Source organism: Salminus brasiliensis, chromosome 2, assembly GCF_030463535.1.
Source record: "Salminus brasiliensis chromosome 2, fSalBra1.hap2, whole genome shotgun sequence".
In the NCBI taxonomy this organism is placed as follows: Eukaryota; Metazoa; Chordata; class Actinopteri; order Characiformes; family Bryconidae; genus Salminus; species Salminus brasiliensis.
In genome coordinates, this window is record NC_132879.1 from 45,242,795 (window position 1) to 45,262,627 (window position 19,833).

A 19,833-nucleotide genomic window follows, 5' to 3' on the forward strand; every position below is an offset into this window, starting at 1 on the left:
TGAAACGATGAGAATCTGTTGTCTGTAAGACACATGTTAGCTGAATGCCACTCAGTTTAATTAGTAGGTTTTCAGTGTGTACATATGTAGTCCTAATGGAGTCACTGTATTTATTAATACACTTACTTATTTGTGCTCAGGTTAATTATCATGACTCTAGAGTGTAATAAGCTACTCTTACCTAAGTTGGGAATTTCAGTACTCTGAACAAAGGCAAACACCCGCTCATGCAAGTCTGGGGACGACGAAGAAGAAGGTTATTTTTTAGCTCGTCTCTTGTTCCATATCTTCTTCTCTTCTCCTTAGCGTCATGGTAACCATATGTGTCCTGTGTGACTCATTAAGAGGAGATCACTCTCCAGGATGTGTCAGGTGGCGTGTACACACACACACACACACACACACAAATTCCAGTGATACCAGCCATCAAGGTAACATTTAGGTGGACTAATTAGGACAGATTCATTGTCAGGCACACTTTCCGGTGATTGATGAATGATTCCCTCTTTGTCAGGAAGACTGAGGCAGAAAGGGGGGCGAGGAGAAAGAGAGGGAGGGAGAACAGAGTGCTAAAGAAGAGGTGGGACAGAGTTGGAGCGAACAAGAGACAGAGATAAAGGCAGAAAACGAGAGAGGGTGACAAAGAGAGGTGCGCACTCTTCCTCTGAGAGGGGAGACGTCGACGTCCGGCTTGTTGAATTAAACATGAGCTCCTTCATTAGCGCCCGACAAAAGGACACAGAAAATCCTTTTGTGCCACATATTCATCAACATGTACAGGTTCCTCTCCCCTTCTCGCTCTCTCCCACTCTCTTTTTCCATAATCTTCCTTTTTAAAGGGACTTTGAAAGACTTTCTGATGGACACGGACATTTTGCATTCGGCAGACAGGGGTGAAAACTCTTTGTGTGGCAGAGTATGTCCTGCGCGTGAACCTAACCTCCCGTACTGTTGCTGAACAATTTGAATTAGAGTCTATTGATGCTCAACACTGGTCCTGGAGTACCCCCTGCTCTGCACATTTTAGCACATACGTTTTCCCACTCGCAACACATTTGAACCAATTAGTCACTTGATTAACAAGCACATCACAAGCATGCACAGCAGCACACCAGGGCCAGAGTTGGAAACCTGTGCTGGATGTTCACTGACATCCAGTTATGGACTAGCCTGACCCAATTTCACCCTGCTAGCATGTCCATGTGGGACCTGTGTGGGTAGCCCAACTTGGAACCAGAAAGTTTTGTCTTTGAGTTCCATGTTGGCCCCAAATGTGAATGCCCACCAAGGTTAGTGATTGAACCAGGAGGGGTTAAACATGGCCCCCATGTGGGTTAGTACATAGTACATAGGGCCTAGATGGGAAACCATGTAGCTGAAACAATGGTCCCATTTGAGAAGCCTAGCTGGGTCACAGTAACAAAGTATGTTCAAACCCACTTAGAGACCATGCCCACCAGAAACACACCTAGCTCACGTTCCACCCAATACAGCCTGGCTGTATTTTATAGGCTAGGCTATTTACATTTCTGACCAAAATATGCGTGCCAGTTAATCAAGTAAGGTTATTAGTGGCCACCCAGAGTTTTTCAGTTTAGTGTTCATTTCCACCATCTACTATCAAAAAATAAAATCTTGGTGGCCAACAAATGTCTTGATAGTTGTCTTTTGATCACCTTCATGCTCAGTAGGAGCTCAGTGGTCATATTCTGACCACTAACCTGCTCTTGACTGGATATTTCTGGGTGACAAACCCCTATTACCTTTGCACCGACATGTACAGCCCCAAACAACACTGTGCTAGGAATGGGCCACCACACAAATGATATCTGACGAACAGCAGTTCTGAAGTCACAGTGGTGAATAGAGTACTAGATGGTGGCTGAAAAATCAACTACATTGACTACAGGCTGGAATGTCAGTCCTATATAGTGGAACTATACTGTAGGTAGTGTCTGTGGAGTGACTGTGAGTGGATAACATCCTGTTTGTAATTTCTCTAATGGACTCCATTATTCATGTGCTTCTCCTAACATGCAAATGTTTCTGTGCTTTCCAGGTGACCACCAGATTGTGCAGCTCTACCTCAAGTCTAAAGAGACGGGCCTGGCTTTCGCCAACACTAGCTTCGTCTTCTACAACTGTAGTGTCCATAAATCGTAAGTATCTTCTAATTAGGCCACATCTAATGTTTAATCGCCTGTAATCAAAACCACCTTACTACGTTCTTTCTCTCTGTCAGGTGTCTTTCCTGTGTTGGAAGCCCATACCAATGTCACTGGTGCAAGTACCGTCACACCTGCACCCACGATCCACGCAGCTGTTCCTTCCAAGAAGGCCGTGTAAAGCAGCCTGAGGTAAGTTCTGGTTTGTCACTTCCACACGGCCAAATACGATTGGCTGTCAGGACTGCTGCGCTCTGATTGGTTGGTTCATCATCCCGGACACGACTCAGCCCCCCGGTTAACAGTTAAACTGAGTTTTAGCACGGCTCCTCCTTCATGTCTGGCAGTTCCGAGTTGAAGCCTTGATTTTCATTAAACTCTCATATTTCCCTCTGAATACCCCCTTCTGACGGGTTGATGCGGCTGAATTATCAATATTTTTTCTTGCCTTGAAGCGCCTCGCCCCAGACCCATCAGATTAATTAAAAGGCTGCCGCGGGTATTCAGAGCTACTTACTCGAGCCAGACGCCCTCCCAGCTGCCTTTAAAGAGGGAGAAGAGCAGGTCAGGGCGTGATTCGGCAGAGAAGAGGAGGAGCTGGAGCTATCCCTGAAGGGCTGAGCAGTCACGTCCTGTTGTATTGAAGCTACAGTGCTTGAAAAGTTTGGACGCCTCATTGAATGCATAGTTTTGAGAATATTAAAGGGCCAGTGTATGGAAATGGAAAACTCACTTTTTGAACTACAGGAGTTTGGAGTAGTACATAAACATTGTTATGGTTTCAGAAGATACAGTTCAATACATGCAAGCTAAGCTCCAAAAACAGCTCAGTTTCCAGAATGAACAGATCTCCACGAGGACAAGCATTTGGAAAATTTCTAACTTTAATTCTAAAAGTCCAACAAATCATTTCTAGCAACCAGTCAGGTCTCAGTAGATGTGGAACTTCTTCAGGACTTCCTGAAGTTGCCTGACAGAATATGAAGCTGCTTCAAGGCAAATACAAATAATTGTTGGTGTTTTTATGGTTATTGCATCCATATGTCACACATGCAAATGTGTTGCCCTTCAGTAAAATCCATTAACATGCCCAGAACGGTGGGCAGCCCAGGGAGCAGTTAGGGGTTAGGTGCCTTACTCAAGGGCACCTCAGTTGCGTCCTGTCAGTACAGGGGATCGCAAGGCCGCCTCTCTAACCTTTAGGCCGTGGCTCCGGGCATGTGTGCTCCAAGTTCCCTAGTGTGTGAGTGTATGTGTGTGTTCACTGCACAGACACAAGCACTGTGGCCTTTCAGTGCTTTTCACAGTGCCTTTCACAAGTAGAGTGCAGCATCCTTCTACAAATTACAATGCTAGTGGCAATCGTCGGGGTTCAAGCACTCTGCACAAGTTATGGGCAAAGTTTTTACAGTGGCCTATATGCAAGGTCTCAAAAGTAGATGTTTCATAGTTTTCATGTGTGCACTATTTCTCAAAAATGCTGATAACCCTTACATTGATAGGTGTGTTCACCTACATTTGATTTCTTTCATGCTTTAGTCTACCGCTCAGGCTCTGTCTATTCCCTTTTGTGCTTCCTGTGAGCTTTGCTTTGATACATGTAATGCCACGTAAAGGTGTCCTGGCTCCCTGGGTGCTGAGGGTTTTAGTCATACGATGGCATGTTTGGTCACTAATGCTCAGCATGTATTAGCATCTCTCGGTGGGAGCTACGTGTCAGTCCGAATTTGCTTTTCTAATTATCAACTTGCTCACACGGTCAATATTGACCATGTTAATATTAGGTTTTTGATATTGTGTGCCTAACGACTGGCTCACAAAAGCAGGGAACGGAGCATTAGCACATTTTAATGACATTCCCTCCGCATGTTTTTGTTTGACTGTTGTTTTAAGGCAGGTGTTTCGTCTGGCTAATGAGTTTAATTTGGATTTCATTAACCCCCGGTACCGAGGGGTCGGTGGGGGGTGTTCAGATTCTGCGAGCAGACTCGCTCCTTCCGTCTTAATGAGTTTGAATGTTTACCTCTAAAAAATCTGTGCGAAGACAATGACGAGTCAACTTTGCTCAGATAAATGAGATGGCCCTTCTCTCTGACCCTCTGCGGATGAATCACTGCGCTTTGTTCCAATTAAAGGATTTTTTAGAGGGGCAGGAAGAGATCCAGGGTAATCCGTTCATGCTTTTTGAACGTTCGATGAAGTGAGGAGGGCCTCAAACACACACGCGCGTGCGCACGCGTTCTCATATCTGTGCTAAGGCACATACACTCAGTCGGGGGTCCAAGCACCGATGGCAAACCGTACGTGCCAGTGCATCACTGCCCTGTTCCTGCTCCAGAAGCCAGCTCGTCGCTCCAAGTAGTTTGCCTCCTTTACATTTAAATATGCAATAAAGTATGTCAGCACACCACTAATGCCCTCCGCCTATATCTTCCCATTTGGTGGTATTTAGACTGCTTGCCCGTGCCAAGACTGCGACTTCAGTTTAATTAAAAGAGAGTTAGGCACAGCCAAGGCAGAAAATAATTTAGAAGTTTCATTAGCTAGGTTTTTTTTTTTCTCCCCCTCTCATTTCTTCTAATCTACTTCTGTCAGTCTTTCTCTATCCAGACAGCTCTTTTTTTCGCCGATGTCCAAGAAAGGAGCAATAATGAAAGCTGGTCATGCAGACGGTCTGTAGCATTGCTGGATACAGGGTTTAAACCCCCAGCGCTCTGGCCTCCCTACCCAGCCTCGCTGAGTTAATACGGCCGTGGCGAGTTGCGCCTGCGTCTCTCTTAGCTAGCCTCTGGCGCAACACGCCATGACTAAATAACACATCTGCTTGGGCCAGACACCGAGCCCGCTGTTCCCCTTAGGGGCTTGGAGGGGAGAGAGAGAGAGAGTTTAATGGAGAGAGAGATACACTACCCTTGCTACTCATTTCCTACACCAGCAGCAGGCTTTATGTTGCATTCAGCATCAGCAGTCAGTCATTCATAGGTCAGAATTTGACTTGTCTGATGAGTCGGAAACAAGATAGCGCCAATGTTTATTTCAAGTGCTCACACACGTAGAGATACAGCCTAATATCTAATGTCAATGTATTCTTCCCAAGCATGATCTCATTATGGGTAACCAGAAGAACACATGTGCAACTGGTTTAACTGGTGTTGCTGAGTGTCTGAGTTACTAAATTTGTGCACATTTAAAACACTGAATGACAAGATATCTTCTTCTGTGAAAAAGTGATTATTCCCTCCCTTTCAAAAGCTGATAACACTCTGGACTGAATTCCATAGGTAGACCTACTTCTGTGCTTTGGGTTAGTGTCTTGTTGCATGACCCAACTGCGCTACATCTTCAACTTCAGCGCATACACAGAATACAATATACAGAATTAGCAATATAGCAATATACAGAATTTGGTTGCAGTCATTGCTAAGGTGTAAGTAGATATTGAACGCAAGGGGGCAATCCCTTTTTCAAGTGTTGAATGTCTAAGTATTGGGACTCACCTCTTAATCATTAAATTCAGGTGTCTCATTGCCATCAAGCACCTAGCCATTCAGTCTACCTTTACATACATCAGTGAAAGAATGGGTAGTTCTTAAGAGCTCTCTAAATTCCAGCATGGTACTGTAATAGAATTCACCATTGAAAAAAGTCAGTTTGTGAAATTTCTTCCCTCCTAGATATTCCACCATCAACTGTGAGTGGTATTATTGAGTAAGGTCATTGAGTGCTGGGGCACATAGTGAATAAAAGTATTTAAACCTGCTGTTAGAGCCGCAAAGAGGGAATCAGCTTTATATGCAGGCCCCCAAGATCAACATTAAGGTTGTTTATTTATTGTTCTTGTGATGCCACAAGAATTAAAGGATGTGCTGCATTGCTGTAAAGATTTAATTGCACTCAGCCGCAAAAGTATTCTCTGGATCACAGTTGTCACTCCAACTCCCATATCCCAAAGGTATTGAATGAAGCTCCACCATCGCTTCACAGCCAGGCCAATGCTGAGGGGCTTTACACCTCTCTACATGATGTTTGTCATTGTGCATGGTGAGTTTCTGGTGATGTACAGCTGCTCCAGAGCGTCACGTCTTTTTGGCAATGCTTTTCTATGGACATTGAATTCCTATGCCAGCAATAGGTGTCTCTTAACCCAGCGTCTACAGATGCTTGGACACTTACTGTAGTTTAAAGCAGTGGCTCATGGCTCGTTGAGAGTGTGAACATGACGTTTGCACTTCTTCACTACTTTTTTTACTGCTATGTGACCTGGCTGCATGCAGATGACTGCAGCGTGTCCCTATCTGGCCTGTAGTGCTTTATGTGTGTTAAAATTTTAGTCGGTCTGTTTGGAACACGCCGTTTGTTTGTTTGAACTGTTTCTGGCGTGCTACCGCAAGCCTCAGGGGATACAATTGAAAATTAGCCAGTTGGCTAACACTGGCACATTTACCTTTGGGTTGATTAATGTTCAGTGTAGCTGATAAATAAATAAATGAACTGCCGGGTAGAAGGAGCTGTGTGGAGAGAGATAGAGAAAGGGAAGGAAAGGTAAAAAGAGAGAGAGTGAGCAAGGTGAGAGAGAAAGATGAGAGAGATGGGGGAACGGGCCGATGGATCGATGTGCTGGACTGCCTCTCATCTTATTAAGATGTTAATTTGCAGCCGTAATTGGCAGCAGGTCTATGAGATAGAATGGCAGATAGTGTAGAGGAGGGAGACTTTGGGCCCGATTTGTGAATGACATAACCACCCCCTCTCCCTCAGGGCTGCACTAGAAAAGCAGAGAAATCGTTAAAACATTATTGAGGACAGCGCGACGGGGTGGTTAGGGTGGGTTGAGGATGAAAACAGGCAGAAGAGAAGGAGGAAGGCTGGAGGGTGTTAAAGCTATGGTTAAAAATCAGATCTTGCACAGCATTCGCCCTACCCCATAGATGAGGCTAATGTAGCTAACAAGTAATGGTAGCATTTAGCATCCACTAGTTAGCATCAAGCAAACTGCAGGCCTAAATCAACTGCATTGAGTTGTTATGAATCTCAAATAGACTTGCTTGTGCAGTTTCAGAGACTGTATGACACACTGTTAGTTAGCACCCACTGGAGATGGAGAGAGAAAGCAAGTGATTCCTCTACTGCCTCTATCAGACACAGCCATCTCACACACACACAGACTCACCCTCTAATTATGGATCTGCCCATCTGTGCCAGCCTTACTCAGTGTGCCAGGGCTTTTCCTACTCTCTGTCTCTTGCATGCTCTATCTCTCTCAATCTCTCTCTCCGTCTCTCTTTCTTTCTCTGTTTCTCTCGCTCTTTTGTTTTCATTCTCTATCCCTCACTCTGTCTCTCTCTTTCTCGTTATATATCTCTCTCTCTCAGTCTGTTTTCTATGACTCTCTCCTTTTTGCCCTCTTTCACCATTTACCCCTTTTTCTCTATCCATTCTCTCTCTCTCTTTCACTCTTTTCTTTCTCACACACTCTCTCGCAATCACTGTGCAGTCTCTCACGCCTCCCGCTCCCTCTGTTTTTTATTGTAATGAAGCATTTCCAGAGCTGGGTTTGTAATAATCATCAGGGCATCTGCAGAGCTTCATCCAAATAAAGCTGCTTGTTGTTTGAGGAGGTTCTGGCCTTTTTTTTACCATCATCCTTGTGCTTTCTGTGCCGCAGTAAAGATGTTCAGTGATTATCGCCTTAATCATTCCACCTTCTTCCAGTTCCCAGCCAAACCTGAATATGCATCAGCTGCCCCCCCCTCCCCTGTCAGGTCCCCCCTCAGTAAAGACCTCCAGTGCAAACACACACTTCTTCTCTAAAACCTCTGAGTTCTATCATCTTCTTCTTTTTTTAATCAAGCGCAGCATCATCTTCTTCCCTTTTATGACCAGCCTTGAGCACTCCATGTCATATTTCACATACATCAGGGGCTCGGAGAGAAGCATCGGCTTCATGGCATGAATCTCTCGGCCGCGCAGAACGTCGCATGACCGTCCCTCAGTTATTTATTAGCTGGGTTTCCAGTAAGGTTTTGCCGCAGGGCAGTGGTAATCAGTTCTGGCTGGGATAAGTCACTGGGCAGCTTTAGTGTCTCTACACAGAGCCTGAGGCAGGGGGGCGTTGTCTGATGGTGAATCCAGATAAGGTTCATTCTAGCAGTGAGTGGTTGGTTGGAGTGGTGGTCTCTTGTTGGCTGGTTATGGTGAGACTATCTGTGAACAGCTTTTACTTGCTCAATGCTACACTAGCATTAGGCATGGTGACAATAGGTTCATGTTTATCTGCTCCAGAGTCACTGGAAGCCACATCTGAGAAACTGTGGATGGAATAATATTATTAATTAAATTGTATTAATATTGTTGTATTTATATAAACCTTTACACCATTTAAGGTTGGTATATACTCTACATCAGCCTGGCCCACCACCCAAAACAGTCAGTACAGGTTTTGGTGATCTGTGCCTGCCGTCAATGGGGAGCAGGGATCATCAGTTGGCACAGCTCTGCTACCTGCATAAAGCTTCTTCACACAGCAAGAATGTGCCCTGTGTCTACTCCAACCGCTCAATTTCTTTAGCTTAGGTGGACGAAATATCATCATACGATCAGACCATCCCGCGTCCTCCAGTCACCTCACCAATGGCCCCATGACAGGGTCAGCCACAGAGACAACTCCCACTGACTTGGCCTTTGAAGAACCCAGTTCCTTGCAGCACCTTCTTGTCCTCCACCAGGCTTCACTATATATACATTGAGGCTTCATTCAATATTCTCATATTTTCAGTTTATATATTCAGATTGTATTCAGTAGTCTCTTATATTAGTTTATATATTCAGGTTTCATATTTGCGTTTTATATGTTCCTATTCCGTTCAATATTCTTTGGAATTCATTACATATTCATATATTTTGGTTTGCAATAAATATTTTACAGGAAGTTATCATGGGTTATCATCATGTATTTTTGGAGGTGAGGGCAGTATACTGAGTAGCCACTCCCATCCCCCCGTCATTTATGCCAAGATTTTAGCGATGTGAATTGCTAATAAATTTGACAGACGTCCTGTAGTCAAATGACATCACTCCACCTCCCCATGTAAAACTAGTCCCATGCGAATAGGGCTTTACACTTATCACTCCATGGAAGACAAACACACAGATTTAGAAGGAAAGGCAAACCTTAATTAAAAGATTTTTTTTAATTTAATAACAACAATATTTAATTCAACAGTGTTTGGTCAGTTATTATTCAGTTATACTGAAATAAGACACATATAATATGTTTTATTGCATCCAGTATAATTTTAAACCTCTGCGTCAAAAGAAACAGTGAAAAAAAATCCTTCAAAAATTTCTAGATGCTTCTTCCACGAATTGCCATTAATTCTCTGCACAAGCCCAACTGCCAGCAGGGTTGCTCTATTTAAGGATTACAATATTTTTGAATTATTATTTATTCATTTTGAATTATTGAATTATTAATACTTATGTTTGGTAACTACTATATGATTAATACAGAAATGTCAGCCCACATACAAGCCCTTAATTTAGAAGGGTTAATATTAAGAATTCTTTATAATTTCTCTTCATTTTCTTAATACCTTCTTAGTGCCCGTAAGCTACACTCTTACCTCATGCTTATTCTAAACCTTCTGTCATAGAGTAGCAGCCTTGAACATGAAGTAGTATTTCTTGTGCCCTACAGCAATGAAATAAATGAAGTAATAATTAATTAATGTGAACTGTAGTCAGGTAGACGCACAACGCCACTGACCTTAATGCTAAACAGACACAATGCAAAAACCTTCCATGCTCAGACCCTTGTTTCCTTTCCTCTTCCTCTACCCTACCCCCCCCCCCCTTTTTTTTTTCCTTTCTCTTTCCTCTCCCTGCCAGTAAAGACTTAATAACCTGGCCTGACAAAACCAGCTCTTGCAGAACAGCGTCTCTGAAGACTCCATATTAGAGCCTTCCAGCCTTCAATTATTCTGTTGTTATGCTTGGCGTCAATCACTTGCCCACATAAAGCTGCCAGCCGGGCGCATCCGTCAATAAGGAGAGGGAGGATGAAGGGCCAGGAGGACCCCGTCCCCAAAGCGGGGAGATATTACGTATTAGGCAGACTGCTGGGGAAGGGGGTTGATGATGGAGGTTGACAGGGACAGTGTTCAGTTCTACTCGTGCTTCATCACCTCGACCAACAGCAATAAACACGTACACATTATATCAGCATAATGCAGCAATAAATCCCGAGATGAAATCCAGGAGAGAATTATATGAGAAGGTGTTTGTTTTGGCCCAGGAGAGCCACTGTGCGCTGAGTAGTCCTCGGGCTACTATGCTGGAGTGCTGCGAAAGCAGCAGTTCCACCCGAACACGCTAAGAACGTGGCTAAAAAGAAATACCTGCTAGCAGGGGCCTGTTAGCAGGGTCTTATTTGCATAATGCTAACTGGCTCCAACTAGCTTTAATTCATCATTAGCAGCATCGTTGACCTAAGCATTGCTTTAGGGAGATAGCGGGGGTTATAAATAAGGATTTAGTGACCAGAACTGTGCTGGATTGGGGAGCGAAGGGTTGAGAAGCATCGCTCAGAGAAAGCAGAGAAATTGTCGAGTGCTAAGCCCTTTCTGATTACCTAAATTCTCCATGGGCTGTGAAGAGACGAACGGCGGAGAGATGAGACGTACAGTGTGTGTATGTGCACATTTTAGGACAATTATGTATGTGGGTGGGTGCATTGTTGTGTTTTTGCATGTTTTAATGTCATGAATTTTAATGCAGCCTCTGTGTGGGAGTGTGTGTATGTGTGTGTGTGGGAACTAAAACTATTAGTTATAAGTACTAGAATCCTTTGGGGCTTACTTAGTTCATTGACTATGCAGATGTTGTGACTGAATAAAAGACCTTATACCAACGTGGTGACTGGTTATCACTCATTACAAGGGAGTGTAATGAGGTGTTGAAACAGAAAGACAGAGGAACCTAATCGTATGTTGAAAATGGGGGAAGGTATGGTATGGTAGTCTGAGTTAGTGCTGCACAATATAATGATTCAGCATCATCATCACAATGTGTACATGCGCAGTAGTCACATCGTAGGATGTGCAGTGTCATATAAGGTATAAATTATACACATCATGAATTCTACAAAAGGAGAATTTACAAACGAACATTTGGCTTCAAAAGTGATGCAACAATCAGCTTTATTTATACTGATTCATCAAAACTGTCTACTAATTGGTCTTCCCACAACATACAGAGCATCCCGAAAATGACACCTTAAATGGTGCAGAAGTTACAGAAAAGGAACTCTCTCTGAGGGGACCATGGCATGTAGCCTGAACTTACTTGTGAAAGGACCAGTGCGATATAACTGCCCTTGTTATACTGCTTCGAAGAAATGCTAATAGGGCTAACAATTACTTGCACCTGGTATGCATTTAAGAGAGAAGGTGCAATCATGTAACTGACAATCGCAGCCATCTTTTTCTTTGTCTTGAACAGAACAACTGATTTAAAGGTACTGTGCCAGTCATCCCAATCAGGTTATATAGAAAACCCCTAGAAACAGCTATGAGTATGTCTGTGTAAACAGATTATGGGTATGTATAACTGACAGGAGAGTGCTTGGGCCTTGTATTTAGATGCAACAAAGTTTTAAAGCTCTGCCTTAGCACACAGTGAAATGCATACCGATCATAAGCCTCTTATCACCCTAAGCCAAAAGCACCCGGATGACATGACGCATATCCAGGGGATGATGAAGTGGCAGCTAAGATACACTTCTGAACTGTCTCACAAACCTGGGAAAGCATCGTGCGCTGTAATTGCAGACATGCTGTGTAGAGTAGCAATTGGAAAGCAGGAGATAATGCGCTTGCCAGAAATGGAGAGAATCACCAGCCATGTTCACACAGTCATGGTAATTCTGCTCAAAGCATCCTTGAGTCCAAAAAAAAAAATGGGGGAAATTGAGACAGCTCGAGATAAACTTGTGGAGAAGCTCCTAGGTGTAATAGAGGGTGAGGGGTCTAGAGAACATGAAAGAGCACAAAAGACTAAAGGCAGGATCTGACTTCACTGTTTACCTGTACGCCTGCTCTTTTATACAGTCATCTAATCAGCCAATCGTGTGGCAGCAGTGAAATGCGTACAGTCATGCAGATACAAGCCAGCGGCTGAGGGTGTTGTTGAATGGGGTAAATGATGTGGTCTTGAGTATGGTTTTGAGCGTGGCATGATTGTTGGAGTCAGACTGGCTGGTTGGAGGAATTCTAGGACTGCTATTCTGCTATATTTTTTTAGTTTCTAGAGTGGAATGGCATAATGAAGGAAAACATCCAGTTTGTGGCAGTTCTGCAGATGGAAATGCCTTGTTAAGGTCATGACCAGACTGGTTTGGGTAACAGAAAGGCTCAGATAAGCAGTCTATAAGGTTGTGATGAGCAGAATAGCATCTCAGAATGCACATATTAAACCTTGAGGTGGATTAAAGTGTAGATTAAGGTGTAGGTTAAGATTAGGTTTAGGTCTAGATTGAGGTGTAGGTTAAGATTAGGTTTAGGTGTAGATTAAGGTGTAGGTTAAGATTAGATTTAGGTGTAGATTAAGGTATAGGTTAAGATTAGGTTTAGGTGTAGGTTAAGGTATAGGTTAAGATTAGGTTTAGGTGTAGGTTAAGGGTTATTATTAAGTTTAGTTGAAGATTGAGGTGTAGGTTAAGATTAGGTGTAGGTTAAGGTATAGGTTAAGATTAGGTTTAGGTGTAGGTTAAGGGTTATTATTAGGTTTAGGTGAAGATTGAGGTGTAGGTTAAGATTAGGTTTAGGTGTAGGTTAAGGTGTAGGTTAAGATTAGGTTTAGGTGTAGGTTAGGGGTTATTATTAGGTTTAGGTGAAGATTGAGGTGTAGGTTAAGATTAGGTTTAGGTGTAGGTTAAGGTATAGGTTAAGATTAGGTTTAGGTGTAGGTTAAGATTAGGTTTAGGTGTAGGTTAAGGTATAGGTTAAGATTAGGTTTAGGTGTAGGTTAAGATTAGGTTAAGATTAGGTTTAGGTGAAGATTGAAGTGTAGGTTAAGATTAGGTTTAGGCATAGATGAAGGTTTTGTAGTTTTTGCTTCGTTACAGTAATGTTGGATTTGAGTCAATTTAGTTGTGACAGGAGTCCTCTGTAGACTTTTTGCCGCTAGATGTTCATTTCTTCTGAGCGTTTCTTCTACACAGTTAAAGACTGGAACAACGCAAACAGAAAAACTGCTCCTTAACCAACTACACATCCAGTTGCAACACATCTTTTGGTGCAGTTCGTGTCCCATCTGCAGTTAAAACCTGGCGTCAAAGACTTGCCCGCTGATATCTTACCAGAGCGCTTGTAGGGCTCCTTCCATGTGAAGGAGAAGAATGTAATACACATTTTGAAACCGCCATGTTTCTTATTCATGTAGTTACCTCTGGGTTGCTAGTAGCCTATGTTTATGGTCAAGAGTACTATAATAATAGGGTATTGTGATGCTAATCTACTACTGGTTGTTTACCTGTCAGTGGGATTTTATTACAGGGGAGCTGCTCCTGCTTTTATCCAACTGTAATAAAGAGGGAGATAAGTACTAGTGCTGACTGTTATGATTCTGTGCAGCTTCCATAGTTCATCAACCACGCATTTAGAGACTGATGCTAATATGGTGGTCAGTCATCGCTCATTATAGGGTGTGTTGCTATGCATATGCAAAGATGTGAATAAGTATATGTGTGTGTGTGTGTGTGTGTGTGTGTGTGTGTTTGTGAGAGTAATCTAGGAGAGCTGTGATTAAAACGCTGAAGAGGTGTGAGTGAAATCTAAACCCCTCTGCGCACCTGTCACAATGAAAGATGATGAGACTGATTCTGTATGCTTGGCTGACTCACCGTGTTTATCCCCTTACATTATGGATTTAGGTGACAGTTTGTGGGTGTGTGAGTGTGTACGTGTGCATGTGTTTGTGTGCGAGCAAGGTTATCGGAAAGGTTCGTTTCTTTTCTCCTCATGCACAGACACTGTATTTCTCTCATAGCTTCCATAAGGCAGCTGGTGTCTGCGAATGACATTCAGTCTGCTGCAGTATACAGTCTGTAGAAGTGCCTCAGCGAACACATCTGCCACCCTAAATTATCTATAATGGCTTTTTTTTAAGCCACTACAAGGCTTTTTATATGCAAACCAGACGGTCTCCCTCAGAGAACCCCGCCATGTTTAATGAACTTCAGACAGGTGTTATTATGTGAACAAGGAAGAACAGACCTGAATGCTATCTCCAATACGGCCTTATCTTCAGCTTGGTCCAGGAAAGAGTTGAGAAGTTGAGAAAAAAGACTTCCAGGAAGGAATTTTTAAAGCGTAATAATAATAAGTCTCAGTGCTAGATAACCGAAGTACCGTACACGACAGTAGACTTTAACAAAGGTGAACCTGAAAGGTGAACTTTACTCGAAAAGGGCTCTGTGTGTTGGTGCCTTTATAATAGGTTGTGTTCATCCTCCAGTAGAACCCGGTGACCTACAATAGAGGTCAGAACAGAAACATTGGTTTCCCGTTTATATTTTAAGGCAGGGATCTCTAGCTTGGACCTGCTAGACCCTCATGAGACCGCACTTTTATTCTGTGTCAACACCTAACCCTCATCAAATCGACAGATGGAGCACTATCCTGTACCTGTGCTGTACATACACAAATATACAGATCAGTGGCTCACTGAGCATTCCTCCTGAAGTTGGGTCTTTCTGCAGGTTTGAATTCCAATCTGAATCTCAAACACATTCCCGCAAGAACTTTAGTCATTTTATTAGCCTTGCTGCCTATTTCGTTGTACCGCTTCTGATCCAGCAACCCTCTTCCCCTCTTGCAGGAGTGTCCTCAGCTGCTGCCTGCTGACCGCATCCTGGTACCGGTGAATGTGGTGAAGCCCATCACCCTGCGGGCCAAGAACCTACCCCAGCCACAGTCGGGCCAGCGAGGCTACGAGTGTGTGCTCACCATCCAGGGCGTGGAGCAGAGAGTCCCTGCCCTACGCTTCAACAGCTCCAGCGTACAGTGCCAGAATACATCAGTAAGTGTGTGTGTGTGTGTGTGTGTGTGCATATGTATAATAGGAGCAGACGGATCTGAATCCGAGATAAAAGGAGCAGTTTTGACTTGGTCCAATACATCAAAAATAATAAAATTTCATTGACTTTCTTTTGAAATGATTAAGTTATTGTGATATGTACTACACTACTGTGGCTCTAAGAAGTCCTTATATGGGCCTGTGGGAGGCAGCCCGGGATCGCAGGGGCCTGACACTTAGGTGTCTAAAACCTCTGCGCAGTACTGCATTACACTGTATTTCCCAGTATATCATAATAAAAACACAGTGCACATATTTTCCAATTAATAATAAAAAACATCAGTAAATTGATTTTTGCATAAGGGCAGTAAGCTTGCTTACATGGTTTCCTCCACTGTAAAAAATATCTTAAATATATCTTAAAAATATCTATTTTATTACAATATTACAATCAATATTATACAGACAGTTCCTGCCTGTAAGTTTGCTTCAGTATTGCAATCTATAAAATAAAGTTTGTTGCACAGCTCACAATAGTAGCACCTGCTGTCTAGAAGCATCCTGATGTCCATATTTACAAATCAGTTTGAGATAAATGTGTGCTGATGTAGGGTGTAAGCTTCAATTAATTCTGAGCTACATTCACCTCGCAGCTCCAGTGCAAGGCTAAAGAAACAAACCTCAGACACCAAACTTGCCTTGGCTTATTGAGCGCAATTTGGTAAAGGGGGTGGGAGTATGGTACATTTGATTGTATTGGGTGTCAGCATGGGGTTGATTCTGTTGTCATATCTGTGGCAGACAGAATAGGACAGTCAGTATGTGTGTCTATGAGAGCTGTATGAGACTGTGTGATTCCACGTTGTTGTTTCATCAGCACCGCGTCGACTGAAGAGTCCTTCCTGGAGCTCTCTCTGATTTTGGCTCTCTTGCCAAAAATGATGATAAAAGATTTCATCCAGCTGAACACAATTACTCCAAGTGTCCTGACTGCTCCTCTCTCTCTCTCTCTCTCTCTCTCTCTCTCTCTCTCGTTCCCTCTCTCTCAGTACTCGTATGATGGGATGGAAATGAGCAGCCTCCCTGTGGACCTGACGGTCATCTGGAATGGAGACTTTAGCATTGACAATCCGACCCAAAACAAAGGTGAGCCCTCCTGATCCACCACCACAGCCGTTGCTCTCGGATCCTGTCTCCATGGCAACAGGCCAGCCTTGTCCATCGTCTGACCTTCACAGAAGAGCTTGTGCTGGAAAGTCAAGTCTTTCCTTTTTTGGCACATCTCAACTTCATTCTGCCTCTCATTTCCACACCTTTTCTTTCTACCTACCTTGTTAGTTTCACACCTTTCTTCACTTTCTTCTTTTCCTCCTTTTCTGTTGATCTCCCCCTCCCTCACTCCCTCCCTTTCTCTCTCTCTCTCTCTCTCTCCTTCTCTCCATCTCTCTTATTCTTCCTACTTCTTTTCTGAAGTTCACACCTCATGTTTGTCTTTCACAGGATTGAGGGCCGGAATAACGTTATAAAGTCATAAGCTGGTGTGTGTGTGTGTTTGTGTGTGTGTGTGTGTGTGTGTGTGTGTGTGTTAGAAAGAGACACACCTGTGGGTAGCAGCAGCGGCGTGTGCCCACCTGTTAGGTGGTCTCCCAGAGATTTGCAGGTTAAGACAGCTGATCTTTAGCCACCTGCTGTCAGCCACAGCAGTCGAGAGAGGAAGTGAGAGTGAGAGAGAGAGAGAGAAAGAGAGAGAGAGACATAGAGAGAGAGAGGGAAGGAAATCGGATAGAAAGAGAGAAGGTGTCCTCCAAAGCCACACGTCAGTTCAGAGTTTACCATCACTAGTTACACTTCAGAAGAGAGCAATATATAAGCTAACACTCACCCCTGCAGTCACACTGGTGCAGTAATGTGACTCATTAGAGGTAGATTATGACTTACATGTGAAACAGCCTTCCCAGTTCCCCTGAAGTGAACTGTCAGCAGTGTCGTTCTGTATATGTGCTACAATCATCTAGAAATCAAGGCCACCTACTCCTATAAAGACCCAGTGTAATTAACATAACCCCCTGAAACCACTAAACCCTATGAACTCTGTGGGCCCTTTATTCACTTATTAACCTACTATAATTAACCTAAGGGCTAATTATTCAACAGATTTTAGAAGTGGTCAACTAACCTGTGCTGGAATTGCAGATGTGTGAGCGAATGCACAGTGAAGCAACATTCTAAATGATTGGCTCCAGCAGATTCTTTGGACCAATCATAGACATGGGGGTACTTAATCCCCAGCTTCTGCTCTCTGGACTTTTTGTTCCTACTGCCATTTTGTTCCTTTTCTTAACAAGCGGTTTAGCACCACTAGTTGTATAGTAGCACTTAGCACTTATAGTAGCACTTAGCAGCTATAGTACCAATAACATACTAATAATAGTAGTTTAGCACTAGTAGTAGTGTAGTAGTAGTAGTAGCAGCAGCTGTAATACTTTAGCAGTAGTAGTAGAACAGAGGTTTAGCAGTAAGTAGTTTAGCCCAGTAGTAGTATAGTAGTAGTAACTGCAGCAGTAGTAGTTTAGCAGTAGTAGTAGAACAGTAGTAATATAGTGGTAGTAAAATAGTTTAGCAGTAGTGGTTTTACAGTAGTAGTTTAACAGTAGTAGTAGTTTAGCAGTACTAGTAATCTAGCAGTAGTAGTTTAACAGTAGTAGTAGTTTAGCAGTAGCAGTTTAACAGTAGTAGTAGTTTAGCAGTACTAGTAATCTAGCAGTAGTAGTTTAACAGTAGTAGTAGTTTAGCAGTAGTAGTAATTTAGAACTAGTAGTAGTTTAGTAGTAGTAGTTTAGCACTGGTAGTAGTTTTGTAATAGCAGTAGTTTTGTAATAGCAACATTGTAGTTTATTAGTAGTTTAGCAGTAATAGTCGAGTAGTAGTTTAGTAGCAGTAGAGTAATAGTTTAGCAGTAGTGGTATTAGTAGAAGAATAGTAGTTTAGCAGTAGTAGTATTAGTAGAAGAATACTAGTTTATCAGTAGTAGATGCATTGTCCCTGTAAGGGAATCATTTTTCTGTGGATCACTTTGGCTTAAGGTAGGAGAAAGACAAATAGCATGAAACAGCACAGAAACAATGAGATCCAGTCTTCAGCTATTGCAGTAACAGTGCCAGGTCCTTATTAATTATATTAATACTAAAATTAAATATAATATTATATAATTATATATAATATAATTATATAATATAGAACTGGGAAGCAAAACTTGCATTCAGAAAGTAGCAGCTGTAGCTGTAAAAAATAAAAACACCAAGGATCCAAGAGCTGTCTTACTGAGGGAGCTGGATCTATTGATGTCTTCTAGGTTGGTAGGACTAAAGACTACCAGTTTGCTGGCGATGATTGTAATGTTCTGCAGCATTATTCACTAGTGATCCAAAGTACATGGGTATAGCTACCGTATTGTACAATTTATCTCAATACTAATCCTGCCACATTTCGACAAGCTGCCATTTCAGGTATTTTTTAAATGTGTTACAAAGGCATAATGGAGAAAAAATAAAAGCACACGTCTTCTCCTAAGTGTTATGCAGCGTGAAGCGATGTCTGATCCATGTGGTGTTGCTGAGATAATAGTCGCAGTTACACCATCGGCGTCTGCTTTATAATTCAAAGCAGTGTCAGGAGTGACTCCTACTTTCCTCACGTCAGCTTTGATCTGTAGTGTCACATTCTCTTGTTTTGTCAATACTAACATAGCATACAGCAAGTTCCAGAGAACAGGATTCCAACAAATGATGCATATAATTGCTTTGATTCGTGGAAATGTCATTTCATTTCTGCAGAATTCAAAGATGGAATCTGTTTCAAAAGTCCAACTTTTGGTTATGTTATTATGGTTTCTATTAAAGTTGCTATAGAATGGGTAGACATGGTTTTTACAGGGCTATTAACACCACTGTTAGGTTTTCCATTCACAGAGTGGGCATCACAGGAGACATGAAGCATAGCATGGCATAGTTTTAGCACTGTAATAAAAATATTGTAATTATATTTTGTATTTATTCCTGCTTGCTTCTCTGTACCCTATAAGAACTGTGTGCAGTTAGCTGGCAGTCTGCTCGGTTAGCTTTTAGCCCAGCACATGCTCCCTTCCTCTGATTTCACTTCATAACAGGCGGATTTTGAGCTTCCATTCTGGGGACACTGGCTCAGGCAAAGCTACGGTCATTAATCCTGGTTTGCATAGCAATTCATATTCCAAGAACTAGCCTCTGGAGCAGAGGTGGGCAATGGGGGCCAGCAAGTCCAGCAAGTTCTCTCTAACAGACCTTCTATATTTGGAAATTAACAGGTTAGTTAACTCAGGTGTGCTTGAGCACACCCCTGCTCTGAACACCATGTTTTCCCCAATTTAGCCAGTGCGTTTTACTGCTTCACCAGCTTTGACTAGGGCTAGCAGGGCTCCTCTAGTGGGCGGGGTTTATGTAAATTTTGGAGGTGTATGCATAATGAATCAAGACTGTTATGTAACAGTTTTGGGGTTTTGGAATTAGCCTGTTTTACAGCTCTGTTTTGGTTATGTGGGAGGAACAGTGTTTGAGGT

At 42.7% G+C, this 19,833-nt stretch overlaps 1 protein-coding gene across 1 annotated transcript in view; it reads left to right on the forward strand.

Annotated features, from left to right (window-relative positions):
- The window catches only part of plxna4 (plexin A4), a 317,535-nt gene that overhangs the window by 226,354 nt on the left and 71,348 nt on the right, over window positions 1–19,833 (forward strand). The window contains exons 8-11 of the mRNA XM_072672908.1: window positions 2,060–2,159; window positions 2,243–2,357; window positions 15,042–15,242; window positions 16,289–16,385. Of these exons, the coding sequence (XP_072529009.1) occupies window positions 2,060–2,159; window positions 2,243–2,357; window positions 15,042–15,242; window positions 16,289–16,385 (513 nt within the window). The remainder of the gene's footprint in view (window positions 1–2,059; window positions 2,160–2,242; window positions 2,358–15,041; window positions 15,243–16,288; window positions 16,386–19,833) is intronic.